The following is a 27,109-nucleotide window of genomic DNA, read 5'->3' on the forward strand; positions in this document are numbered from 1 at the left end:
CAGGGCAGCAGGCCAGCCCCGGCGGTGCCCATGCACCTGGCCTTTCCCCTCCGTGCAGAGTTCGCACCTCAACTGCTTTATTTACACCGGTGGGAATGCACTTGCCCACTCCTTCCATCCTCACACACGGCTCCACTTCCTGGTGGGACAGAGGGCAGATTCACTGGGGGGGGACCAGGCTGAGCTCGTCTGCCGTGGGTGGCCCCTGCTTCACTCTGGCCTCAGCAATACCTCACCTGGTCTTGATTGAAGGATTCTCTCCTCCCTTGTGCCTGTGCCTGCACTGCCCTTCTCCCGGAGCGCCATTCCCGACATCCTCCCCCAGGCTCATTTACTTATCTTTCAAGGCTCAGCTCAGTTTTGTTGTCATCTCCTTCATGAAGATTCTCCTGGACCCCTGAATTGGTCCAAGACCTTTGTACCCCTACCTATTACAAAACGCACGATGTACAGATGTATTTTATGATCATTTGTTTACCTGGGTCTCCTGTTTCCTCCTGAAGGGAGAGACCAGGGCTCATTTTCCTTTAGGTCCCCAGCCAGCACTCAGCCCAGGAGCTGGCACTGAGAAGGCAAGTAGCTCGGTCTCGTCCCACGCAGGATGCAGGGACCGGAGCTTCGCGCTGATGCTTGGAAGAGGACTTGCTGGTCACTACCCGTTGTGTGTCTTCTCTACCTCTGTGCCGCTTCTCCCTGGCGTGTGTCCACCTGCCCTAGAGATTTACCGTCCTTTCTCCTGCTCTGCTGCTCTCTCAGGGGACCCATTCAGGCGGTCAGCAGGGAAAACATGCAGGCAGACCTAAATTTGACAAGGCATTTGGGAAGTGCTCGTCTTGCCTGCACGGATGTATACCAGGGTCTTACTGTGCAGGACCATTTATGGTGGGGCTGCTGCTGCAGCAAGATCCCCCACAAAACCAGGTAAATTCTAGAAAACCCGTGTCCCTCTGCTTTATCCACCTCACCACTTCCCAGAACAGGTTTGAGGATGGTGGCTCTGTGGGGTTTTGCTTTCACCCTGCTGGATGACAGTCTCACTTTTGGGGGGCCAAGGCCTATGGCTGAATCTAACAGACTGAGGCGTTATGGCCCCTGGTCCTCAGGACCCATTACTGGGCTCTGCCTTCCCTTTGTCCCCTGGGTGGTCGATCTGCTCACACTTACTATAGGGGTGAGTAGCTGGAAGACTAAACAGGCACAGATGGAGAGCTGAAGGTGTGTGTTACCCTACTCCAGCAAACCCACATCTAGAGGCACTTTTTCAGTTGGGTTGGTTGGAACTCGGAGGAAGACCCTATCCTGGGTCTGCTGGTGCCCACATATAACCACTCCCCACCCCCTGATAAGACCCAGTCACCTCTCCTGCTGGTCCCTGGATACAGGCTGAAGTGCTGGGTCTTTGGTAGTGGTTTAGGTTGTTGGGACATTCACCTTCTACAATGTACCTCAGTCACACCACTGGGCATTAAATGAGCTGACAGATATCTTCTGATGTCCACCAGAGTCTGTGGACAGGGCAGCCTGTGTGCCCTAGGGTCACGGCCTTGCTATGAGAGGCAGAGGGGTCAGACCCGTCCTCATCACGTGCCCTCCTAGAGTCACAAGTCTCCAAACTACTGAGCTCAAGGATCTCAGGAGAAAAGAGGGACAGGTTCCAATGCAACTTCCCTCTCCTTCCCCAATACCTTCTCACGCACTCACACACCCTACTGAAACCTGATCCTAGAGCTGCCTCGCGTGCTGGAGCCCTGGGCTGGCAGGCTGGGGCCTGTCCGCCTGAGCCTGCCCCACCCTCCCCTGCTGCACCCCCCCCACCCCCCCCCCGCCAGGGCAAGCAGGTCAGGCATCCCACACCCCCGCCAGTCTGACCAGTCATTCCGCACCTCAGAGGCCACCTCCATCCTGGCCAGGCCCCCAAACTGGCACCCTGGTCTCTGGACAGAAGCCCCTGGTTCTCTTCCAGGTGTAGCACGAGGCTGGGCCCAGGCCACCTGCAGAATTAACACAAACACACATACAGACCTCATCGCTACCATCACCCCACCCCATTTCCTGTTGTTTTTGGCCCCCGGCTCCACTTCCAAGGCCTCTGAGGGCACTGAGCCACTTCATGGGGGCTGAGCAAAGTACAGTGGAAACACTACAGGAAGAGGACCAGCCTACCTGGGCGCGTCGGGGAAGGCTGTCCAGAGGAAACAGCATTTGAACTGGAAGAGTAAGAAGGGATTTTCCCGGCAGAGAGAGACAGAAGGGGATCAGCGAATAGAGGGTGTGTACATTTCAGGCAGCGGCACTGCCCGTGTGAGCACGTGCAGCCCGGCACGTTCAGGGAGCTGCAAATGGTGCCCCGTCGGTGGAAGGTTAGCAGTAGTCTCCGAAGAGGGAGGCCCAGTTACCTTAGGGGGAGGAGTGACTGGGAGATGAGGGAGTTGAGACAGCATATCCGTTGCTCTTTCTAGAGGTTTGGCCACAAAGGGCTAGAGAGAGAGATGGGTAGCTAAAGGGGTGCGTGATCAGGAAAGTTATTTGGGTGGGTTTGTGTGTTTGTTTTCACGTAAGAGAGACCTGCGCTTGATTTGTGCTTGGGGGAAACAAACGGGAAGGGAAACCACGCTGGAGAGATCAGCTTGGGTGGGCCTAGGTGGGGGGGGGGTAAGGAAGTTAGAAGCTGAACGAGTTCCTATCTGAGCCATCCTGGTTTGGACTGTGAAGTGAGAGAGGAGGTAATCTGCTTAGGGAAAGTTGGAAAGGCTAGAACGTTTGTGGGGCTTGGGGATGGTTTGGAAAAGCTACTGAGCAAAGTTGAGGGTCCAACTAAAGTTCAAGCCCATGAATTTATAGTGACATCAGTTCACATGAGAGTGTGTGTTGTGTGTGTGTGTGTGTGTGTGTACGCGCGCTAGCAGCACTTAGAAGTATAAAGAATACAAGAGTGTAGGATTAGATTAATCTCCTGAGTGGGTTTTGCCTAATGGGTGGGGCAGAAAGACAGTGGAACTGGGGGTATGGGGTCCCGACAAGAAAGATGTAACAAATGGATGGGATTCTAGCCAGGAAAGAGATGAACCCTGGGAATGAAGGGAGGTGTTCTAACTAGGACTCAGAATCCAGAAACAAAGGTAAAGGTTGATAAATTTGATGATGTTTGTAAAAAATCTATTGCAAAAAAATGCGGGGTAAAAGAAAGCGAGAAAACACCATAAGCCAAGTAAATATTAAATAAACACACTGGGAGAAATACTCGTAATTGCATCTCGAAGGGTTTATATATTTAATATATGCAGAGCTTCAAAAAAAGAGCAGATTGTTAGCTGACGCTACGGCGGTGATCATATGCATTGTAGAAGTGTACCCGATCATCCCGCTGGACGTCTTACACAGCGACATGACTTAGATGTCAATTATGTGTCAGAAAAGCTGGGAGAAGAAAGAGACCCATAACCCTGTAGAAAAATGGGCAAACGATAGGAACAAAGGTAGCAGAAAAAGAAGTGCAAATGACCCCTTAACCATGTGCAGTTTCACTTAGAATAAAAGAAATACAAATTAAAACCACACAGATACTGTCTTTCTCCTATCAGACTGGCAGGACTGAAATGTTCGACCATCGCTGGTGGCTATGATGGCACACTCCCCATGGAGGGTAATTTGGCAATATGGAGCAAAATTACTTCCATGCATTTTTCCCTTTGACCTGACCAACCCACTTTGAGGAATCCATTCCAAAGATACGTTGGCAAAGAGAAAAGACATATACATGGAGTTATTCATTGTAACTGCTGTCGGTAGAAGGTACTTTAGGAAAGCCTGCAGCAGCCCAGGGGGCTGACTGAATAATACGATCAGTATTAATTTATATTCTGCTGTGGAGTGATCATCACAATATATTGTAGGTGGAAAAAAACAAAACAAAACTCAGGAGGCAAAACAGTATATTTAATATGCTATCTTTTTATTGAATAAAGAAGGCAGTAGTGGTACTCTGCACACACACGTATGTACTATGTGTTTGCTCACATCAAAAAAAAGGATAAAATAAAAACAAATTCATTGTAGGAATACTAATCTGGATAAAATAAAAATAAAATGGATTTAATAATAAAAAATAAATACTATATGGGAATAGAAGCAGCAGGAGTCAGACACAGAGAGAAATGTTCGACTCCTCAGAACGTATCTTGTTTTGTGAGTTTAGTTTTGGCATTGTGTAAGGTTTTACCTCATCATAAAACAAAATTAAATTAAAATGAAGTACAAGCAGCCCCTAAAAAGCAAAAGCAAAATGAAACCAATAAACTGAACTATGTATCATTGATGAATTCGACTCAGCAGAATTATTTCAAGCGGCAGAAGCGAAGTCATTTGTCTGTACTTCTCTAGTAGGGTAAACCCAAAGGCAGAAAGAACTGTAAAGAAACTTTACGTTGTTTCTAGTAGTGATAGTGTTAGTAACGTTATTCTGAAATTATATTTTTTACATGTACCTCTATGTGTGTATGTATTAAGATAAAGCAAATAAGCAATTATGTTGCTATCACTACACAAGAATGTCTACTGAATTGAAAAGAGACACAAATGTAAAGTAAAGGAAGATTACATAGATGACTTTTATGGTGTGTGAATCATATCTCAAGGAAGCTGTGAAACAAGAGAAAGAAAGTACAAATCTTGTCATCCTCAATTTGGATTGGGGATGCTAGTATAAACGCATGATGTATTTTCTCTTTAAAAAATTACTTCCTGCTTTGTCCCCCTGAAAAGGCCTGGGGGAAACGGCTAGCCCAAGCCGCATGAGCAACCTAGCCATCGAGCTGGTGGTCTCTAAATACCATCTCCAGTGAAAAGGAAGCAGGGCTCCTTGGAAGATGACCGACTCCAGGTGGAGGCAAGAAATGTACAGGATGAACTTGGGACATCTTTACATACTAGACAGCAAGGCCGTTTTCTAAGATTACTGGGGTGTGTCAGAGGATTCAGGAGCCAAGATGAAAAGGCCAAAGGGAGAAGAAGAGAGAGGAGGAAACCTGTAGATTTAAAAGAGGCTAGAGACCAGCCCAATTCAATGTGTGGACCATGCTTTCATTCTGATCTATATTAAAATATCTATATTTAAAATATCTATATTAAGGGGGGCGCCTGGGTGGCACAGCATTTAAGCGTCTGCCTTCGGCTCAGGGCGTGATCCCAGCGTTGTGGGATCGAGCCCCACATCAGGCTCCTCCGCTATGAGCCTGCTTCTTCCTCTCCCACTCCCCCTGCTTGTGTTCCCTCTCTCGCTGGCTGTCTCTATCTCTGTCGAATAAATAAATAAAATCTTTAAAAAAAAAATATCTATATTAAAATAACCAACAACAGGGGCGCCTGGGTGGCACAGTGGTTAAGCGTCTGCCTTCGGCTCAGGGCGTGATCCCGGCGTTCTGGGATCGAGCCCCACATCAGGCTCCTCCGCTATGAGCCTGCTTCTTCCTCTCCCACTCCCCCTGCTTGTGTTCCCTCTCTCACTGGCTGTCTCTATCTTTGTCAAATAAATAAATAAATAAAATCTTAAAAAAAAAATAACCAACAACAGCAAACATTAATGAGATGAGATAATAGGAGAAATCTGAAATTGACTACTTGTTGCTATTAAGAAATTATAGTTAGTGTTTTAGATGTGATAATGGCTTTGAGAGGAGTTGTTTAGGTGTGGTTATGGTTTTGAAGGTGGCCTTCCCTTTTAGAAATGAATGCTGAAGTATTTTATGGATAAAATGGCATGATTGCTGGGAGTTTCCAAAATAATATAGAAAGAAAGTAGGAGGGGCTAAGAGAAACAAAATTGACCATGACCGATAATTACTGGATCTGGGTAACAAGTCCATGAAGTTTCACGGTTTTGTTTTTCAACTTTTGTGCATGTTTGAAATCTCCCATAATAAAAAGTTTTAAAAATATATCCCCAGGAGGAAAAAGGAGTACCCTTTACACAAAGGGGCACCCAATTAGCAGAAAGAAATGTTTGAGGAGGCTGCCTGGGTCTGTCAGGGAATAAAGAGGGGCTACAAAATGAGCAGCTGAAACATGAAGACCCAATAAAAGAATGAGGTGAAACGGACAATGTTTAGAAACAGATAATAAAAATAAGAAATAAATGAGTTCTACACTAGCGGCAACGCTTATCAGACCCGTGTCGTGCTTTTGGCCAGGACCTCTCCTGTGAATTACTTTTGTTCATTACTTTCGGTCTTCGTCAGCTCTAGCTGCTTTAACAGACTACCAGAAGCTGGGCGGCTTCTCGGCAACAGAAACGTATTTCTCACAGTTCTGGGGGCCGACGTCTGAGCTCGCGGTGCCGGCGTGGTCGGGTTCTGGTGAGAGCCATCTCCAGGTTCAGATGGCCGGCTTCTCCTTGTATCCTCCTACGGTGGAAAGAGAGCTAGTTAGCTCTCTGGCCTCTTCTTACAGGGCACTAATCCCACTCATGAAGGCTGTACTCTCATGACCTGATTACCTTCCAGAGGCCCCCACCTCCCAGCACCGTCACACTGGGGATGAAATGTCAACATACGAATTTGAGGGAACACAGACATTCAGGCTGTAACACTAGTACTGGAACTGATGCTTTTTGGGTCATATTTTCACTTGTGTATCGTGTACCTTTGGTTGTTAAGAGCTTACTGGTTTTGGTTTGATCCCGTCTTTGTGTATTAGGAGAAAGTTGCATCCATTTGCACGGCGATGTTTTCATTATTATAAAGTGAAAAAAGAACCTACGGAGCTCAGTACAGATATATACCGAAAGGTTAAGTGCCTTGTGTTTGAGGATTATGGGTATTTTTGATTTATTTGTGTTTGTGTGTGCACCCATCAGTTTTTCCCCCCCCAAATTAGCACTTATTACACCCAAAATAAGGCTTTTAAAAAAAAAAAGTAAAAATTAACATAATGAACTTTCTAAGCAGCTGAATAACATGGGGAAAAGGAGAGGAAAAGGAAAAACATATGTTGAGAACGTTTGGCCAGATCTTAAGAGATTTTATTAGCATATGACATCCAGTACATATTGGGAAGCAGATAAAATCCTGTGCAAGCCTGACTGGGAAACTTTGCAAACATTTTATAAACTCAGTCCCGACGCAGGAGGAGAGGTTCTTGGGCTTATCCAGGGACCTTGTTTCCTTGTATAGGCTGTGGCCAGGACTCAGTGCCTCTGGGAGAACATCAAATATATTAATGTACTTTGATTTGATCTCCCAGGTCAGCCATGAGTAATGGTGGGGGTGGGCAGGATGGCAAGTTTTCTGCCTCTTTGTAGCTCACTTCAAAATCTCTAATAATATTAGTTCTGCAAGTGGTTACTGGTATTATTCCCCCTGGGTAGGGCGATCAGGATGGTTAGTGAGGATGGAAGTGAGGAAGGTTTGCTTGAGTTGGAGGACAGTCAGAGGGCTAAGTTCTAGTTCCCGGCCTTGGAGGGCCTCTCCTCCGGTCTTCAGGTTTTCAGTGGCCGATTCAGGTTGAGTTAGAAACACAGGGATGGAGCCGAGGCCTAGCCCTCCACACCTTCACTCTTGGCCGGCGAGGCCCCAAGCAGGCCCCACAGAGAGAATCAACACACCGTAGATGGTCAGGTGCTGGCCGTGTTCTGGACCACCAGGTGCCCCGAGAAAGGTCTCAAAACCGGGTGCTAGGTTCCATGCATCCCTGAAGAGCTTGGTTTCTCCCATTGCTCTCCCCTCTGTCCTCACTGCCGTCTCCATCCCTCCTGACTGTCCTACCTTCCCCAAGCCTGCTTTCTTTTTCCCTTCTCAACTCAGCATTATCCCGCCCTTCCTTCTCTCCCCCCTTCCCTCCCGTCTTTCCTCCGGGCCAAAATTACCCCCTCCCCTTCTGCCCCTGCCCCTCCCCCACCTCCTGAGCTTCAGGTTCCCTCCATCCTTGCCTCTGCCAGGCTCCTACCCGTGTGAAGCCTCCCCTCAGCCCTGCCTCCCAGCCACAGGCTTCTCTACCAAACGTCCGCCTCCTGTGTCCGTTCTCGCTCTCACCTCGAATTCTCCTTCCTCCTCACCCTGGGTGGTCCACCTCCCAGACTTCTCTGCGAAACTTGGTCTCCGTGTACTAGCTGTCGTTGGGTCTCTTTCTGCTCAGCTGGTCAGTGTGTCACCTCCATGTGCCCAGACTGCAGGGACAGTGTGGGTGCGTGCCTGGGTCGCCTGCCGGAGAGCTTGCCGTGCTGCGCCTCTGTCCTGGCTGAGCCGTCTTGCCTCTCCTCCCCCGTAGCCGGCCGTGTAGGCACTGGCCAGACCTGCCCCTCCAAACTCAGGCTCCAGTGGACAGGCTGTGTCCCATGCCACTGACCGGGGGCAGGGAGGGCGCACTGGAGCATGGAGCTGCTTCCAACGGATCCACTGCCAAGACGGACGTGCCCAGGAGCCCACCTGCACTCCCGCTTGTGGCCTTTGGGGGTCCTCAACAGCCCTGTTGTATTGCAGGTTCTCCAAGCCAGCACCCATGTTCCTGGATGACTCTTTCCGCAAGTGGGCTAGGATTCGGGAATTTGTGCCGCCTTTTGGGATCAAAGGTCAAGGTAGGTTGGGAACCCTCTATATTAACATGAGATCCCTCAGCCTGTCTCCCTGTACCCAGGACAGGGCTGTACCCTCAGAAGTCCCCATGCTTGGGGTCCACCCCTCTCCCTCCTTCTCTCCCTTCCTTTCTTTCCTCTAACTTCAATGGACTGTTTGTTTACTCAGAGCCCACCACTTGGCCAGGGCCAGGCATACAGCAGTGGAGTGGACAATATAGTTCTGCTCCTTAAAAAAGCTCCCGTCTAGTGGAGACACAGATAGTTCAAGTGCAGGACAGTGAGGGCTCTGACAAGGGAAGAACACAGTGAGATCACAGGACAGGATGCCAGGGACATCATGCCAGAGGACCAGATACGAGGGGGAAGTCCCTGAGAAGACAGAGGCCTTCCTCCACAAGGACCCCAGCCTCCTCCATCATCGCCTCCTTACTACCCTCTCCCCTCCAGTCCTTTCTTACCCTGTCCAAGGCTCGCTGTCCTCTGTGCCCTCAGAACTGTCCCCTTCCATTGCCTTAGGGACTTTGCCCATGCAGCTCCCTCCTGACTTAAGACTTTCCCTCCCCTGACAGTTTAACAGTTCTGTTGCCTTGTCAAGTTTCTGCACTGTTTCATGGCATGTTAGAATTTGGGCTTTAGGGCAAACAGACATTGAAGGGTCAGATCTCAGTACCACTTCTTTACTAGCTGTGACCTTGGACAGGTTACTTAACCTGCCTGTGCTTTAGTTTCTTCATCAGTTACATGGAGAAAATAATACCATTGTATTAGGTTGTGGTCAGAATCAAGTAAGAACCTTGTTGAAGGTGTGACGTCATTTGGCCAGGGCACTGAAAAATACCTGAATCCTCCACTCAGCCAGTCCATCCCTCCCTGAAAAGAAGACAGGGGCCGGCAAAAGGACGCTCTAGAACGGGAGTTTAGACCTCAGATCCCCAAGGACAAATCTAACGGGTAGGGCTGAACCGGGTAAAGAACCGCTCTCCTAAATCCTTGCTCAAGACTCCGACCCTCCTGAGCTACGAAGCCTGGAAAGGCTGGTACACAGCCCATCGGCCAGCGAGAAGAGAGCACCTGCTAGTTTATACCCTTTCTGCTTAAGTCCCCTTCGAGAAAACAAAAACCCAAGCCATAGCCTTGACTTTGGCCAACGAGTAGCAATATGCTTTTCCTTAGAGGTGAAATGGGAGGTGGGGAAAGGAGGGGGTCTGTGGCCTTGCCTGAAGCCCTCCAGAAGGTATACCTGCAGGCACTCAGTAGAGAACGCTCCTTAAAGGTCTGTTTCCTTACCCATTCGCCTTCACCTCCTGGGAAGATTCGCTGTGCCTGCTGCCTCCTCTTTTTCACCATTTAGTCCTGAGCACTCTCTCCCCCCACCATCCCAGTGACACTGCTCAGTGTCCCCGTGAGATCCAGAGGGTACATTTCAGCCCCTAATTTGACCTCTTGGCTGCATCTGACAGTGTTGTCCACCGTCTCTTAAAAAAATGGTGGGATTGTTATTTTTAAGTTGGGAGGCATTCTTTCTTTACGTGGAATACTTCATGCATATAAAAAAGAATGATGACTAGTACAGTGAGCGCCCGTGTACCATGTCCCCAGCTTAAGGAATAAAACATGAGATACAATTAAAGCTCTGCGTAGCCCCTCCAGCTCCATTCCCCTCCTTGTCCAGGACACCATTAGCCTGGTTTGGGGGTTATTGTTCCAATGCCTGTGTATCTCCTTGTGTGATGTATTTATATATCCATTGAAAATACGGTATCGTGTTTGCATGTTTTTACATTTTACAAATAATTTGTATGCATGTGTGTGTGTGTGTTTCAAATTAGTTTTTTTGCTTCTGCTTTTCAGGTTTCTCTGTATCAGTACACATAGCCCCAGGTCCCTTCTTCATTTGTTTTTACTGCTATGTAGTATTCTGTGTACCACATTTAATCTGCCTTCCTTTGGCGAACATTTAGGTTGCCTCCAGCATCTTGCTATTACAGACAGGTCCGCAGTGAACCGTCTTGTACAAGTCTCCTCAAACAAATGTGTGAGCGTTCAGACGCTGTCTTCTAGGGAAAGAGTTGAGCGATCTTAGTCTAAGCACATCTGCGTCTTTGCTTAATGTTATGAAGATGCTCTCCACCATGGCTGCACTAGCTGCTTTATCTCCAGCTCTCTCTGTACATTATCCTCTCATCTTCCTAATGACTCTGCAGCGTAGGAATTGCCGTCTTCATTTGAAAGATGGGGAACTAAAGCACGAAGAAAGTAAGTGCTTTATCGGAGGTCACGGAGCTCTGAAGTGGCACAGCCAGGAAGTGACTCCAAAGCCCATGTCATTATACATTATATAATAATGTTCTCATTACGCCGGAGCTTGAAAGGAGAGCAGTTCCCATCACCAAAGCCAGAGAGAGGCCGTGAAGAATGAGGTCTGAATAGTGGGCACAGGATCTGAGGACACAGAGTCCTGGGCCCTTGCTGAGGGCCGCCTGAGTGGGGTGCGGGTGGGCAGATGCCAGGCCTCAGGGGTTAGAGATGGAAGGAGGCAGAGGCAGGCTGGCAAGACGGAGACTGGAGATCGGCAGTGTTGGAGGGGCAAGTGAGGGGAAGGTGGTATCAGAGAGTGAGGCGAAGGGGTCTGAGTTGGGAGCTGGCGGAGCCCACTCGAGCTCTTCGGTGTTGGTGGCCTCCTCATTTGCTCTCTGGTATCTGCCCGGTGGGGCACAGGGGTGAGCCCAGCGTGGTCTCTGTCTCTGAGCAGGTCCCAGGCCCGGCGATCCATGTCCTGGGGCCTGACTGCCGGCCTCTGAAAGCCAGAGGAGACCACCCAGGAAGGGCTGGGGAGCCCTGGGACAGAAGCTGCTTGCCGGTGCTGGGGACTGGCTCCGGGCACAGCCGAGCGTGCCTGCCTGTTCCCCTGCCTCTGTCTCGATCGTCGGGGAGAAAGCTAGGGCAGCGGCCCGGCCCAGCCTTGTTTCCAGAGCGCCCTCTCCCCACCCTCACACCCCCTCCCACACACAGGAGCGTGTGCCTCCCACCATCACCTCAGACACCGCGTGGGCATGCCAGTGACCCTCTAACCGTGACCTCCCTCCTCTGTCCACAGACAATCTAATCAAAGCCATCTTGTCAGTCACCAAAGAGTACCGCCTGACCCCTGCCTTGGACAGGTGAGCCCCTTGCTACCCAGCCCCCTGCCCCTCAGCTGCCTGGCATGCACAGAGGTGTTGAGGCCCCGCCAGCCCTGGCCGGACACGAGCAGGCCCTCCGGCATGTCCGCAGACGCGCACACAGTGCACGTGCTGGGGTGGCGAGCAGATAAGATAAGTGGGGCCATCCAGCTGGCCTGCATCCCCCAGGCTGTGAGCACTTGGCAGGATACTTCAGTCCTCAGCTGTCAGAGGTCTGAGGGGAAGGACGGAAGACACTGGGCTGAGATCAGCCCAGCATTGGGACTGAAGGACTGGGGGGTCGAGGCAGTAGAGGGGGCCAGAGCTTAAATGCAGGAGGTGACAGCTCTGAAGCTAACAGACCCTGGAGGCGGGGAGCCCCAGGTGGGAGGAGCAAGATGAGTAGGGCTTTCTGGTAGCCAGTGGGAAAATGGGGGCCTCCGTGCTGAATATAAGCCCAGCCCTGGGTCCTGGAGCCTCCGGGCCCGTCCTCTCGGCTTGCTTCTCTGGCACAGCCTTCGGAGTCAGCCCACTTTGCCCTCTCTCTTGAACTCCACTAACCCTGGGGGAACTTTAGCCTAGAATGCTGTCGTACTAGAGGGTCCTTCCTCACCACCCCGGAACTAATGCCCTTGCCCCTTCCACAGCCACGCTCTCCTGGAGAGTAGCTGGGACTAGGGATGTCAGAGAGTCCCAAGTGGCCCAGCTACTCACAGTATGGCTTTGGCCTCAGAATGCTGCCAGAAGCCCACTGGTCTTCCCCCATCCCAGCCTGCACCTGGCCAAAGGCCTGAGGTCAAGGGCCAGAGGGGTAGGGAGAAGGAGCTCTGGCGGACTCCTCCACAGGTCTCTGCCTCTCTCCCCTCAGCCTTAGCTGTCGCCGCTGCATCATCGTGGGCAACGGAGGTGTCCTTGCCAACAAGTCTCTGGGGTCACGGATTGATGACTATGACATTGTGGTCAGGTGAGCTCCCCAAAGCAGTGCCTCTGGCACCTGAGTGTCCTGGCCCAAACCCTCGTCCCCGAATCCACTGAGAGCTGTCTGTCCATCTGGCCGGGTGGGCTGGAGGTCAGCAGAAGCCCAGAGAAGAACCCTGGTTTGGAGGGCTCTGGAAAGCTAGGTGGCTGCAGGTGACCTGGCTCCCCGTTCTCTGCTCCTGGGGAATTCTGGGGTCATAGAGCCTCCCCAAACACGAGCCCACAGGCTACGTGCAGTGAGCCCGAGGCGGGCTCTGACCGGGCCTGCTCTCTGTAGGCTGAACTCAGCACCGGTGAAGGGCTTCGAGAAGGACGTGGGCAGCAAAACCACACTGCGCATCACCTACCCCGAGGGCGCCATGCAGCGGCCCGAGCAGTACGAGCGCGACTCTCTGTTCGTCCTCGCCGGCTTCAAGTGGCAGGACTTCAAGTGGTTGAAGTACATCGTCTACAAGGAGAGAGTGGTGAGCTCCCCGTGCGCCAGCGTCTTCCCCTCCTGCCCCGGCCAGCCCCTTCCCCTGAACCCAGCAGAGAACAAGTAGGACCCTTTCAAAAGAAGCATCAGTGACCCAAAGCTGAAAGACACCCAAACCCAACCGAGGGACACAGAGGCCAGGCGATGATGCCAAGGGGCGCTGGTGTGGGCTCCTGGAGCTGCTGTGCCTGATATCTGACACCCGCCCAGATGCCAACTGCGTTCTTTTTCAGCCTTCTCTAGCCAGACCCTGAGTCCTTCCCCAGCAGCCCCTGCAGGCCCTTCCCTGGCCTGAGGCCCCCCTGGAAGGAGCGCTTTTATCTGGCTAGCCTCAGTGTCACTCCTAATCTTCACCCTCCCCTGCCCTGACCTTGTAGTGGCCTCCCCAAGCCCTTCACCCTCTGCAGAGCTCACTGACTCTCGCGGATCCACCCTCATTCCCCGCCAGGGGAGGAAAGCCTTATCCGGACCCTGGGGCCATTCTGCAGGGATAGCAGACCCTCAGTGAGCCTGATGGGGCCAGTTGCCCAGGCCCCTATGTCCTGACCTCTCCCCATTTTGTACTTTCACTGCTGACCTGGGTCCCCAGCTGCCACTGAGTCTGGTTGCACTCCGGGAATGATCAGATCTGTCCTCATCGTTCTAGGCAGGCAAGGGCCTGGGCCCATTTCTCTAGGGAGATTGAGTGGCCAAGTAGGGTGACTGCTCCTTGGTGGACCACCCACTGAGTCCCCTCCTGAGTTCTCTTTTTCTCAGCTCTGGGCCCGCAGGGATACCTGCCAACGTGTCCGGGCCCGTTCCCCCTCTCCCCTCAACCAGCTGTCACCAGCCACCGCAGGGGAGGGGTATCGCAGAGTTCAGGCCATTCGTCTTCCAGTACCCGAGCCTCTTACCAGAGGAGAATGATGACAGATGGCCTCCGCCTACAGTAAGAAGCTAGTTGTTCTTTCTGGAGGTTTAGAGGCAAGTTCGGGGGTGGGAACAGCTTGACCTGCCTGTGGAGGTCTCAGTGCAGTCTGGTTTAACTCCACAGCCCTTTCCCAAGCAATGCCAAGTGCAGGCAGTGTCAAGTAGGTAGCAATCGAGAGAGAAGACAGAAGTCAGGTCCAGAAATTCAGGTAGGTGGGACAATGGGGAAGGGGAACCCCCCCAGAGCCAAGCTGAATGAGGCAGCCAGGCTCCACTGAGTCCAGCTTGGCTCTCCAAAGGGGAGGAAGGGGGTTGGCTTCAGCCAGCTCCAGCTGCAAGAAGGCCCACTGCCCATGCAAACCAGGGAGAGAATGGGGGCTGAGGGAGCACCCCTCTGTTTTTAGAGCCATGGCCTAAAAACTAGTGTCCTCAGGGCTCGCCTTTCTCTCTGCCTTGAAGGCAACAGAAGTGGGATCACAGGTAGGTACTTCTCAGGGGAAACGGGAGGGAATTGGGTCTGCCTTGGTGAACTCCAGGGAGGCTGAGGGCTGCTTTCTCACCCTGGCCTCTTCCCCACTGGCCTATCCCCTCCTCAGACATCCTTTCCTCTGCACAGGGACACCTGTCAGAGGAGCTCCTGGAGGGCAGGGACCTGATCCCATTGTTTTTTTAAACCCCTCAATGCGCAGTCATCTGGCTCAAACACCAGATCCTGCTTCCTGCTGAGCAGACTGGATCCAACAGGCAGGCCAGGGGGTGGATCAGGGCAGCCGGGTGGATGTTACCACACGTTCCTTCCAAGAACACCAGGGTCAGTTCATTCAAGGCTCTTTTAGTCCATCCAGGGAAATAAGGAAAGAAGGCAGAAAAAGAGGACAGTCATCTAGAGTCAGGAGACTCCCCATGCTCCAGCCCCTCAGGGGGCAGACAGCAGGGCCTCACTATTCCCAGGAAGACTCCGAGGAGCTCCCCCATGGCCTGGCCTCGGCTGCAGGCTGACCGAAGGTCCTGGAGCAGTTGGGATGAGGCATTAGGAGCTGTGCTCAGGCATGCGCTCACCCCTGTGTCCTGTGTCTGGCCGTCCCCAGGGATGTAGGAGCAGCCTTGTGTTAGTGAGAACACATTCCCAGGGTTGGTGGGGGTGAGTGAGGAGAGAGCGGGGACCGGGAGGAGTCCTTTGAAATTCCACGAGCCTGCCTTGGCTCCCAAGTCAAAGATAACTTGGGCCTATTGCGTGAGCTGCCAGAGGAAAGCCGGCAGTGCCCGTGGCCTCCCCAACCCTAGCCCTTCTTGGCGATGCAGGAAGCCTCTCCTTTAGAACCCTTCCCTACCCCAAGCCCAGGGCTGATGCCTTCACAGGACCTCTCCCATGCTCTCCTTCACTCCTCTGGCAGCTGAGACCCAGGTAAATGTGGGGGCGGCTGCTTCTCCAGGCCCTTCCTCTCTGGTGCCAGCCACAGGCTTGTCCTACTCCTGCAGCCATGTGTCCAGCCGTGCAGCTGCTGGGCTGCTGGGCAGCTCTCTGCACCTGCCCGGAGCCTCACCTGTAGATTCTGGCAGGAAGGAGGCAGCCTGTGTTTGGAGCCGCGGCCTGGCTGGGCAGGGCTGGAACAGATCTTAGGGCTCGCTCCCGGCTGCTGCCTGCCACTTGCTAGGTGAACAGCTGCTCATTGGGTGTAACTTTCTGGTACCCGGGAGCCTTGATGGGATCTGGAAAGGGGGAAGATGGGAAAGGAAGACTGAACAACCCAAAAGACAGCCGGTGCTAAGGCCAGCCATGCTTTCTTCATCCATGTGGGGGCTCTTCTTGTCACCATTTGGTTCCCTGACTCACTGGACAGCGGCACAGATGACCCCAAACAAGTAACCCAAAGGCTCGTTGTCTCCCAGCCCCCAGGAGCCCTGAGCGAGGCGGCAAGCTTGGAGGCATGCCCAGCAGGCCATGTGTGCTCGGGGCAGCTCGGGGGTTTCCGGGGGACTGCTGAGTGGGGAAGCTGAGGTCAGGGGGTGGATGTGGAGGTGTCTGGAAGTCTGTGGTGGGACAGGGCAGCCTCCGGCCCTCGAGAAATCTGCAGAGACACATCTCGCCCCATCTCACCCCATCTCGCCGTGCGCTTAGCCATTTGCCAGGTGTCACTGAGGTGTTCCGTGTGCTGGCGCTGTGCTGCTCCCCATTCCTGACCCGAAGTCTCCCACAGTCTAGTGGGAGCGGCAGCCCCGACACCAGAGTTGTAATGCACGTGGTAGGTGCCCTGGCTGAGCACCCCCTCCTGATGTTTGCTGAAGGCTGGGGACGCTCCCTCCGCTGTGCCTGGGGCCTGGAGAGGACAGGACATGGGAGAGGCAGGGCTTCCCACACAGTCACTCAGGCCCTGTGCCTCCTGCCTCCCCAGGATGCCTGGTAACCGGGACAGGAGCTGCCCTCCCAGTCCCCTTGGCTGCCTCCTCCTCCTCCTCCTCCCATCTCATCCTCACTCCTGAACCCGGGAGGCCATCCTCACTGCTGCGGGGCCTCTGACTGGTTGTTAGTTCAGTGAGGCCCCGAGAGCTGGCCTGGGCTGGTCTGGGTGTGGCTCCAGCCCAGCAGGGGGACAGGAGAAGACAGGGGCTGGGGTTGGCCCTTGGACAGCCTTGACATAGGCCTGACCTCCCACTGGTAGCTCAGGCCTTGGGTAAGGAGGGAGGGGCCTAAGGCCAGCCAGGGCCCCACATTCATGCATGAGTGGACCCGGCCCCAGAGTTTGGGAAGACAACATAGTTTGAGAGGGGAACACAGATCAGGCCTGGGAGTCATATAGACCCGGGCTTAAATTGAGACTGTCACTTGTTAGCTGGGTTACCTTAGGGAAATTACCCAGGCCCCTTAGATTTAGTTTCGTCCGTTAAACAGGAGTAATACTACCCATCGTTCGGGGTTGTTTTAAAAATTAAACCACGTGAAATATAGAAGCACCTGGCATGGTGCTCGACAGTAAGCGCCGTCTTATTATTATTATATTATAATTATAATTATTATTATAATTAGTGCTATTGAACAGCCCACTGGCACTAGGGAATGAAGGATCTAGGCTGTAGGGTCTGACCTAGGAGGTGACCTCAAGCAGGGGTCAGAGGCCAGGGGGCCTAGAGGAAGGGGCTCCTCCTGGGAGAGAGCAGGGGTGGGCTAACAGTCCGGGAAATCCCCAGGGCAAACAGGGCCACCAGGTCCCTGTATATGAGGCCTTACTGGACCAGACCCAAGATGGGGACTGAGTGTCCTTCTGCACCTAAACCTATGCTCTGTCCCGGGGTGGGGGGAGGGATGCAGAGCCTTAGGAGCTCAGTATGGACATTGCCTCACCTCAGGGGAGACTCAGTGCAGGGTACCTGGAAAGGGCGCTGAGCCGGGCACACACCATGGCCTCTTCCCACGCAACGAGGCTTCTGCTGAGTCAGCATCCCTGCCCCACCCCACCCCTCATCAACTCCTCCCCAAGCCTCGGAGACAAGCTGTCCCGGTACACTGTTCCCTTTGCAGCCACTGCTGGTGGACACGGCTCATTCCTCTTCTCCCCTGTGAGGGCCAGAAGGCCTCCATGCTCATCCCCTTGGCCATATCCTAACTGCTGCCCCTCCACCCTCAGATAAAAAGTGCTCAGGAATTGGGGTTCATGCCCACTACCCCCGCTCCTCTCATCACCATCATCTATGACCTCTTGGTTACTGTGCCTGGTAATCAGTATTATCACTGCTGCCTCCACTTCCCCCCTCTTCCTGCCTCTCTCCCTCCTCCTCGTCCTACTTCTCCTCTTCCTCTGCTTCCTCCTCCTGCTTCCAACATCCTTGTCATAGCTGTCGTGTGTTAAGCTCTTCAGCTTGCCAGCCTTCTTTGACTTCCTTCATTCCGTTCTCACATGACCCTGTTAGATTAGTTCTGTTACTATCCTCATTTGGGGGATTGGGAAACTGAGGCGCAGGGAGAATGAGTTGCTTGCTCAAGGTCACACAACTAGCTAAGTGGTAGAGCTGAACTCACACCAGCTCTGGCTGCTTCTGGAGTCTTACTAAGAAATAAGCCTGACCGGGGCGCTTGGGTGGCACAGTGGTTAGGCGTCTGCCTTCGGCTCAGGGCGTGATCCCGGCGTTATGGGATCGAGCCCCACATCAGGCTCCTCTGCTATAAGCCTGCTTCTTCCTCTCCCACTCCCCCTGCTTGTGTTCCCTCTCTCGCTGGCTGTCTCTCTCTCTGTCAAATAAATAAATAAAATCTTTAAAAAAAAAAAAAAGAAAGAAAGAAATAAGCCTGACCACATCCCCCTCCTGCTTAGAATCCTCCATCGATCAGCTCCCCCACCCCGACAAGGCCCATGAGAATGATAAGGGCTGTGGTTGACTGAGCCGCGCCACATGCCAGGCGCTGGGCTACACGATTTACATGCAGTGCCTCAGCCAGCCATGTCAACAGCGCTCCGCGGCCAGACGATGAGTAGTAGTAAGTGGGAGAGTAGTGTTTGGAGCCAGACAGGTCTTGCATAACCGTCCTGCTGTAATACCTTTCATTGATTCATTGGTTCATTCATTCAACCAGTCCAAATCAATCAGCAAAGTCACAGAGAGCCTCAGGCTTCAGATGCTGTGTCTCCCTCACCTGACAGCTCCCCCCATCCCCACGATCTCTGCCTCCAGCCAGTCCAGTGCCAGGGAACACACCCCCCCCCATGGAGAGAGACATTCCTGCTGAGATGGTGGTGTCACCTTACCAGCATCTTGATGCTGCTTGCCACCCCTGTGTCCTGTCCCTGGCCATTGTTCCTCTCAGAACCTACCCACCGTGGTCTGCAGTTCTGTGTGACACCCACACCCCTGTTCGAAGCAGAGGTCTCACATCCCGCTCTGCAGGGAGAACAAAGGTTATCAGCAGTCAGAACTCTGGACTTCCCAGCCTCCAGTCTCCTAACTGGGCTGCACCCCCATCCATCCCGGCTTCCCTCCTCACTGTCCTCTCTGTGCCTCTCCCTTTCAAGGTCACTCTTCTCCCAGGCCCTGGACGCCATCTTCTCCCGCCTCAGGGACTGTCTTTCTTACTTCTTTTCTCATCTCTGCCTGGACCCTCCTCTCACATACGTGATTTCGTTTGGGTCTCTCTAATCTTACAAACGGAAGCCCTCTTTACTCTGTGATCCTCCTCTCTCCTTCCCTCCTTTTTCAGGTTCCGGAAAGAGTCCATGACGCATCTCCCTGCCTTCCCCTTCTATTTCTCAACCCTCTCCAGCCCAGCTTCCAGACCTCTCTCTCAGGTAGCAATGGCCTGATTCCAAATCCAGTGGACTCAACCTCTTCCTCCCTTCACAGGGACAACTTGTTGGCAGACCCCCCACGAGCACTTTCTGTGAACCAGGCTCAGTGCTGAGTTGTGGGGACAGCCCCTGGTCTTAGTAGCTCCTGGCCAAACACCGGGGGCTGGGGGGCATGCTTGATTCCCCGTCTCCTTCGCCCTCTGTATTCATCCAGTCTCCAAACTTGGGATTCTCGCCTCTAAGAATGCCTCACTCGCACCATCTCAGCAGCTTCCTGTCTCCCTGCCTCCCGTCAGGTCCCCCGTCAGTCCGTTCTCCACATCTGTATCCCAAAGAATCCTCCGCGGGGGTCTGTCTGGGTGGTTCCTTCAGCTTAACACTTCCCATTGCCTACATGTCACGGCTCTCAAAGGGCTGTCCCATGCCCACAGCACGGGTATCACCTGGAAATGTGTCAGAAATGCATTTGGGGCCCCACCTTCCGCCCTCTGAATGAGAAACTCAGGGCGCAGGAGTCTGTTGTAATGAGCCGTCCAGGAGGTTTGGATACAGGCTCAGCTGTGACGCAGCCAGACGCCACGGCACAGCGCCCGTGACCCGGCCCCTGCCAGCCCCTTCCTTGTCCTTGCCCCTCTTTCTTGCACCCAACACACACCCTTCACACCTGAGCGGCTCCCCTTCGCAAGGCCGTCGCCGATGCTCCCCGGCAGAGTCCACCCCGAAACAGTCCTCGCTCTGTTCTCCTTGAGGGTCTGCTTCTCTGTCAGCTCTTCCAAGCCCCCAGAGGACGGGAGCAGTCGTGTTTGTCTCTCCAAGTCTGTCATCTCCAGCAGTGCTTCAGCACAGTTGGCCACACATAAATGAGTCCGTACGTGTGGAAACTGAGGCCCAGAGTAAGGCAGGAACTTCTGGCAGAGTCAGGATTCCAACCCGAGTCTTCCGACCCTCAGGCGGGTCCTTCCTCTCCTTCGGGCTGTCTCCCTCTTTCATGGCCCTGGGAGGTCGTTCTTTTAGACCCAGACCCTTGCTCTCCTCTTGCCTCTCCCGAGCGTCTCTTTCCCTTAGCCACGTTTGATCCTCCGTTTGCGGGTCAAGATCACTGTCCTTGCTGAAGAAATGAGAACTGCCCCGTCCCTGGCGCTCTGCGGCTTTCCCTTGTCTGTCAGCCCCACGGAGCCGGCCCCACGCCGACTCCTATTTCTGTTCATCGCGTTTTCCAAATATAGCTTTCAAAAAGGTTTTCTGACCCTCTCCTCATAGCACACATCAAGGTAGATTCCAAATGGACTAAAAAGTAAAAATGTAAAAATAACGACCAAAGGGAGCTTTGAAGTAAGTAGAATAGAAATCAGATCCCTGGAGGGAAAAGAACTTTCAAGGGATAGACGTGCTAGGAGAAATCAGATTTAATAATATATGAAAATTTATACTGAATTAACAACAAAAAGACTGGAGAGACCACAAAACTTTGAAAAGTATATTTGGGAACTATGCCAGACAAAGGGTTATTGTAATGAAATTTGACGAGAAAACCATTAGAACCCCAACAGATAAAAGGGCAAGAGACTGAACAGATCATACAGAAGGAACTGTAACGAGGAACAACAAAAATATGCGGAACTTTCCAGCAGTCAGAGAGATCCATGCGAAGGCAACAGGATGCCTTTATCACCTGCCACATCTTTAAAGAATGTGTTCAAATTCTAATACGTGATGCTGGCAGGCTTGGGGTGACAGGTGCTCTCAGAGGCCACTGCTCAGAGTGTAAATGGGGACAAGGTTTTTGGAAAGGAAGTGACATTTGGCACCAACACCCATTATCCCAAGGAAGGACAAATCTGTGCACAGCGATTTTTATTGTAGTGTTATTTATAATGGCCAAACCCAAATATAACCTAAAGGGTTTATTATGTAAATTATAGTTTAATGACACGGAGGAGTGTCAGGCAGCAGTGCAGCCACCCTGCAGAGGGGGGCGGGGGGGGAGGGCTCGGGGCTCCGGCCAGTGTTGTCACAGGCGCCCCTGCCCCCTGCCCATGCTCCGTCCCTGTCCCGGGCCGGCAGGGTCAGCAAGGGGCGCTGGATTCCGTGTTGGGGACGGATGGCTCCTCTCCCTCAGCCCGCGTCTTCGAGTTTCATTTTCCTCTTCTGTCCAGTGGGGACAGGAACAGCTTCCCCGCGTGGCTCCCTGTCAGGCTGCCCTCGGGAGCGAGCAGGTCAGTGCCCTGGGTGGCACCAGACACACTGTGCTCCTCCCGCGGATGCCATCGCCTTCTGAGAAGTGAGGTTCGGCGTGGCAGGGGCCCAGGAATGAGTATGTCAGGGAGGGCAGCAGGCATGGGGGAAGGGCCACCTGGTCAGGAAGGGCCTGCCACCCCATGTCTTGGCCTCCAGGACCCTAACCAGCTGCCTGCCCCAGGCTCTGTAGATGCCGGATGACGTTCGGGGCACAGAGACGAGCGTGGGCAACGAGTGCGGTATATTCGGTGAATCAGGATAACGGGCGTGTGGTGGGAGTGCAGTCGTGCCCCGAGGCCTGGCCACGAGGGCATCTGGCTCTCCTCCGGCCACACCCTTTGCCCTGGAGTGAAGAGGAGATGCCCCCGCAGGCCCATCCTCACTTGGTAGGCCATTGCCAGCGACTGGAGACCTCAGAATTTCTTGCACTAGCAGGGTCAAGTCCGCTTCCATCCTCCTGAAGACAGAATACGCCTCCGTGTGCAGACCTGGAAGGCCAAGGAGGGCTGTCGCAGAGGCTGAGAGCAGAAGGCAGATGTGCGGGCTGCGGAGTCCGCTCACGTGGGCACAGCACTTCTCATGGTGTGGGGCGGGAGCGGGCGTGGGGAGAGAAGGGAGGCAGGCTGCGGCTGGCTCTCCTTACACCACCACGGCCTGGCCCTGATCTGCAGGAGTCCGGACTCTATATTCAAACCTGGATTTCCAGGTGGTTTTTCAAGGGAGAATAGAATATATTTTATTTAACAGCTTGATGCCTTGATCTGTAACTTTCAAATATTTAGGATCTAAAATTTAGACGTTTGTTGCATGGACTCCATTTGTCATTTTGGCCCCGGCCCCACAAGCATTGGGGGTGGCCTGCACGGATGTGGGGGCAAGGCCTGCAGATGAGGCTGGGTAGGCGGGGGATAGAAGGTAAAGGGTCACATCAGGGAGCTTAGGCTGTGGTATGAACAACAGCAGTAGCCAGAGCTGCCTTGTTGCCAGACATACTGTGTGCAGGACTGACGTGTCCTAGCACAAGCCGCTGTGAAGTACCAACTATTCTTAGTTTCCTTATTTTGTAGATGAGGGTAAGACGACAGGGCAAGTAACACTGGGACCAACACAGAGTTGGTAGTTAGGGTGTCGGGGTTCACAGACAGACCTATAAAATCATGGGGGCAATCCGGGCTGCCAGCTGGGGTAGGCTGACAGCATGAAAGTGGGAAGCATATGGGTGCATGATGGGTCTGCCCAGAAGCCGTCGATTTGGTAGTAACTTGGTTCCCGGGGCTGAGGGAGAGGGAAAGGTCAGGGACATGGAGGACTCATGTCTGGGTTGTTGGGGAAGAATAATGGCGGTGGATCCTTGGGGAAGACAGACTGGAGAACAAAACGAGCCTCCTGGGCTTTGGTTTCTTTAGCAGGGGACTGGACCAGATGCTGTTAAAGGTCTCTTTTTGTATGATTGTAATCTGTGTTTTGAGGGCTGTTGGTTGTCCAAAATGTTATAGAATCTCTTTTTGTACAAAAAGAACATGATTTATATGTAACAGGCATTCAGGTAGTCACTGATTGGTTGATCTGGGCTAATCATTAGCTCTGAAATATTTGCATTTGTAAATAGCCTTCTTTTTGAGCTCTTCATTTTTTTAAGAGCGGGAGAGGGAGAGAGAGAATCTTAGGCAGGCTTCACGCCCAGCACGGAGCCTGATGCGGGGCTCGATCTCACGACCCTGAGATCGTGATGTGATCCAGAATCAAGAGTCGGACCTTTAACTGACTGAGCCACCCAGGCGCCCCTCGAGCTCTTCATTTTGCTTATGTTTCTGTTACTGTGTCACCTTGCCGTCCCTCCCGTGGCACGTGAATGTGTTTTGATGTCTTCTCTGTATATATTTTAAATAAGCATAGCAGATATTTTAAACTTCCCTTTGGCTCTTTCTCGCATTATAATAACCCTACCGTGTATTGAGGTATTTGTATACGACCCTGTCTTTTCCACTGTATTACAGATTCCTGCTGGATTAGGAAAACAAAAACGAAAACCAGACCTACGCTTTTAATGATCCTGCCAAGCTGTCTCAGTGGGCAGCGGAAAGCCACTGAACATTTTAGTGCTGAGGTTGTGCAGCTCAGATTTGTGCAGGGAAGTGAAGGTATTGGAGGTGGAGGTGGGGAGACCGGGCGGCCGTTGGGGTGACCCCAGGGAGAGGTAGTGGCCTGTCCCAAGGCAGTACCGGGGAGCAGGAGGGAGCACGCCTGCCCTGCTCTGGGCCACAGAAGGCCAGCCCGTGGGCAGCCTCTCCACTCCCAGGCCTCTCATCTCCTAAGGGAGGGGGGAGGAAAGGGCTGCAGGAGGAGACCCTGTGAGGGCACAGGGAAGCCGCGGGTCCCGGCTGGGGAGGCGCTTTCATCCAGAAGCTTTCCCCGTTGCTCTTGGCTGTGCTGAAGAGCAGGGCAAGGTGCCCCTGCAGGAGGCTGGCGGCGGCCGCACACCGAGGAGCTAGCTGAGTCTAGACTTGACTGAGGCAGGGACAGTCCTGGAGGGGGAGGGACTAGACAGGGCATGCAGCCCCACAGCTGGCCTTGCGGGGTGGTGTGCCCATCCTGGGGGCCAGTGTCATGGGCTGGCTCTGTGGGCCTCTGCGTCATGTCCTGTGGGGCAGGGCAATGAGCTGTGTGAGGCCTGGGGCCACATTTGGGTAGGCCTTCTGGGGCAGGCTGTGTTCTGGTGGCGGGCTTGGCAGTGTCACCCAGCGGGGGAAGGCTCCATTGCCCACTGCCCTCCTGCAAGGAGCCAGAGAGAAAAGTGCCCCCCCCATTTGGATGTCTAGATGTCTGGGTACTGGCCTGTGTGGCATCTGGCACTGCCACAGAATCCTCCCAACTATCTGGGAACTGGGTCCTGTCATCCCCATGACGCATGAGGAAGTTGAGGCTTGAAGAGATGGCGTGACCGCCCCAAGTCGCACACATGTGCGATGAGGACGTGAACCTCAGTTTTACGGGCTCCAGCCCTCCTGTCTCCCCCCGCCCCCAAGCCTCTGCTGCCACCTGCCCCTTCGGTGTTGGTGGTTCTGGGATTCTCATCCCCTTTCACCCAGTTACCAGAGATTCTTTTTTTTTTTTTCCTTTCCAAGTTTTTATTTAAATTCCAGATAGCATGCAGTGTCTGCTTCGTTTCCGGTGTAGAATTTAGTGATTCAGTACTTCATACAACACCCGGTGCTCATCGCAAGTGCCCTCCTTAATGCCTGTCGCCTATTTCACCTGTCCCGATACCGGAAATCCTTCAGCAGAAACCAGCAGATCCCTTAACTTTGGGGACCCCGTGACCAATGCCACATCGTGCAACATGTAATGTGTATGTGCCTGTGTATGGTTTTTTCTGGGAAGAGAAGCCGTAGCTTTTATTTTAGGAGACAGGCTGGGGTTTTGTTGGTACTTGATGTTTTAATGGCTGGGGAAACCCCGAAATGCCCCAGTCAGGTCTTGGTCTTATTCCTCCTCTCCCTGAAATTCCTGAGGAGACTCTGCCTCAGGACAGTTGACAGACGGGGAAAAATAAGCTCGAGCCGCTGAATTGTTCAGCGTGCCAGTTCCGGGGCTCTGCTGCAGGGCTCTCTGGGACCCGAGACCCGCGCAGGCCTCCTTTGCCCGGAGGCAGGGAGCAGAGGCCGCTGTATGACAGCAGGGAGTCAAAACGAGGGTGTGTGCGGGTGGGGGTGTGCGTTAGAAGGACTGCCTCCCATACCCCAGTGAATGTGGCACTCAGCACCCTCAGACCTAAGCGGCCAGATCAGCTGCCGCTCCCCCCTGAAGCTTTGGTCAGAGTCTCGCAGAGGGTGGAGCTCGTGAGCTAATTTCCGACAGTTTCACGTCGTAGTCACGTGTGGGACTTCAGATGTTTCCGAGAGGACATCTCATGTCATGGAGAGAACCAGATTCTGAAGTCGGATCCAACAGATTCTCCCCTCGCCTCTCTGAGCCCCAGTCACCTCTGGGAAAGGGGATGTGGGGCACCCACCAGGCGACCCCTACTCACCTCGGAGCTGCTGCAGGGCAGGTCCCAGTCATCCTTAACCCCAGGCTTCGTGGGGCGGGAGCAGTCAGTGGTGTGGCAGAACACCCATCTTGGCATCGTGACCCTCGGGTTTGAATACTGGCCCAGCCACTTGCATGACCTTGATCGAGCGTGTTGCTTCCTCTTGGGGTCTGTACCTGTGAAGGTGGGGGAGGTGTAAACAAGTAAGGTCTGTGAAACTAGCCGGGAGCCTCACACCCCCCCGCTGTGCCCGTTCCTGGCTCTCCCCAGCAGCCCCTGCGTCTCCTGCTCTTCAGGGGGGGGGGGCAGGCATGGGCAGGAACCCCAGGTGGGGAACTGCTGGGGCCTGCCAGGCTCCGCAGAGGGGACAGGGGCCTGGCACCGGCTGGCCCTCTCAGCAGGGGCTTCTCCCCAGGTCCCCGTAAGATCTCGGCTATCTCCGCCCTTCCCTTTCCTGCCGGGTCCTGTGGTCCTGCCTTTGGGTCTGTGGGATTCTGAGAAGATAGAATCGAAAGAAGCAGATGACCAGTAAGCCAGGACGGGCTGGAGAAATGAAGAATCCAGTGTGGATTCCCAGGTTTCTGGTTTGGAAGGTGGGGTGGATAGTAGAAGAGAGAGTACAGATCGTAGAAAAGGAGACAGAGCAGGTCTGGAGACTCTAGAAACCACGTCCACATCCAGCAACCGCAGATTGGTTCAGTAAGTTGTACATCCTGGTGACACGGTTCGGTGTCTGTAACATTCAGTTAGAGACGCGTCATTTAACCAGACCTCTGTTGTATACTCCTGGAGTTTCCTCTGGTTTGAATTGCACTTTTGTAAGTAACACTGGAATAAACAGCTTTTTACAAAGGTCTTCACCATTCTGATCATTCTTAGAAGAGAAACGGTGCTGTCATCAGATATAAGAACAGCCTGGAGGCTTTTGATACATATTGTCAGGTTACTTTTTAGAAATGCTCTACCAACCTTACTCCTGTAGCAATGCAGGAGAACCCGCCTGGGCGCGCCTACCACCCCAAACCCAGGCTACACAGGCAGAGACACACACACACACACACACACACACACACACACACACACACACGTATTTTAGAAGGTAACGAAGAGCATCTTATTTCAATTGCGTCTCTTTGTCACTATTGAGTTTTTTATGCTTATTAACCTTACTTTATGTTCTTTTCCTACCTTTATGGTGTCCCATTAATTTTTTCATGAATTTGTAAAATATGTATTTCTTATTATCTGTGACAAAACGTTTCTCACTATTTTGTTTCCCTCGTAATTTTACTTATTCTATTTTTGATATACCAAAGCCCTTAAAACTGTTTACAAAGTGAAAATCAGTTTTTTAACTTTATTTCTAACATTGCATTAACATGTCAAAAGTTCAGTGATAAAATATACACCTCAATTTTCTTTTACTTTGGCTTTTTCAGCATTTAGTTATTTTGTGTACGGTGTGAGGAGAGGAAG

General features: G+C 52.9%; 1 protein-coding gene across 8 annotated transcripts in view; it reads left to right on the forward strand.

The window, feature by feature from the left end:
* Positions 1 to 27,109, forward strand: part of ST3GAL3 (ST3 beta-galactoside alpha-2,3-sialyltransferase 3) — a 183,107-nt gene that overhangs the window by 148,041 nt on the left and 7,957 nt on the right. For all 8 annotated transcript variants that reach the window (XM_087865806.1, XM_087865804.1, XM_087865805.1 and 5 more), the window contains 4 exons: positions 8,472 to 8,566; positions 11,664 to 11,727; positions 12,596 to 12,691; positions 12,983 to 13,169. In XM_087865806.1, coding sequence (XP_087721932.1) covers positions 8,472 to 8,566; positions 11,664 to 11,727; positions 12,596 to 12,691; positions 12,983 to 13,169 — 442 coding nt within the window. The remainder of the gene's footprint in view (positions 1 to 8,471; positions 8,567 to 11,663; positions 11,728 to 12,595; positions 12,692 to 12,982; positions 13,170 to 27,109) is intronic.

The sequence above is a fragment of the Ursus americanus genome, chromosome 12 (assembly GCF_024610735.1).
Source record: "Ursus americanus isolate L20-20 chromosome 12, mUrsAme1.1.p, whole genome shotgun sequence".
NCBI lineage: Eukaryota > Metazoa > Chordata > Mammalia > Carnivora > Ursidae > Ursus > Ursus americanus.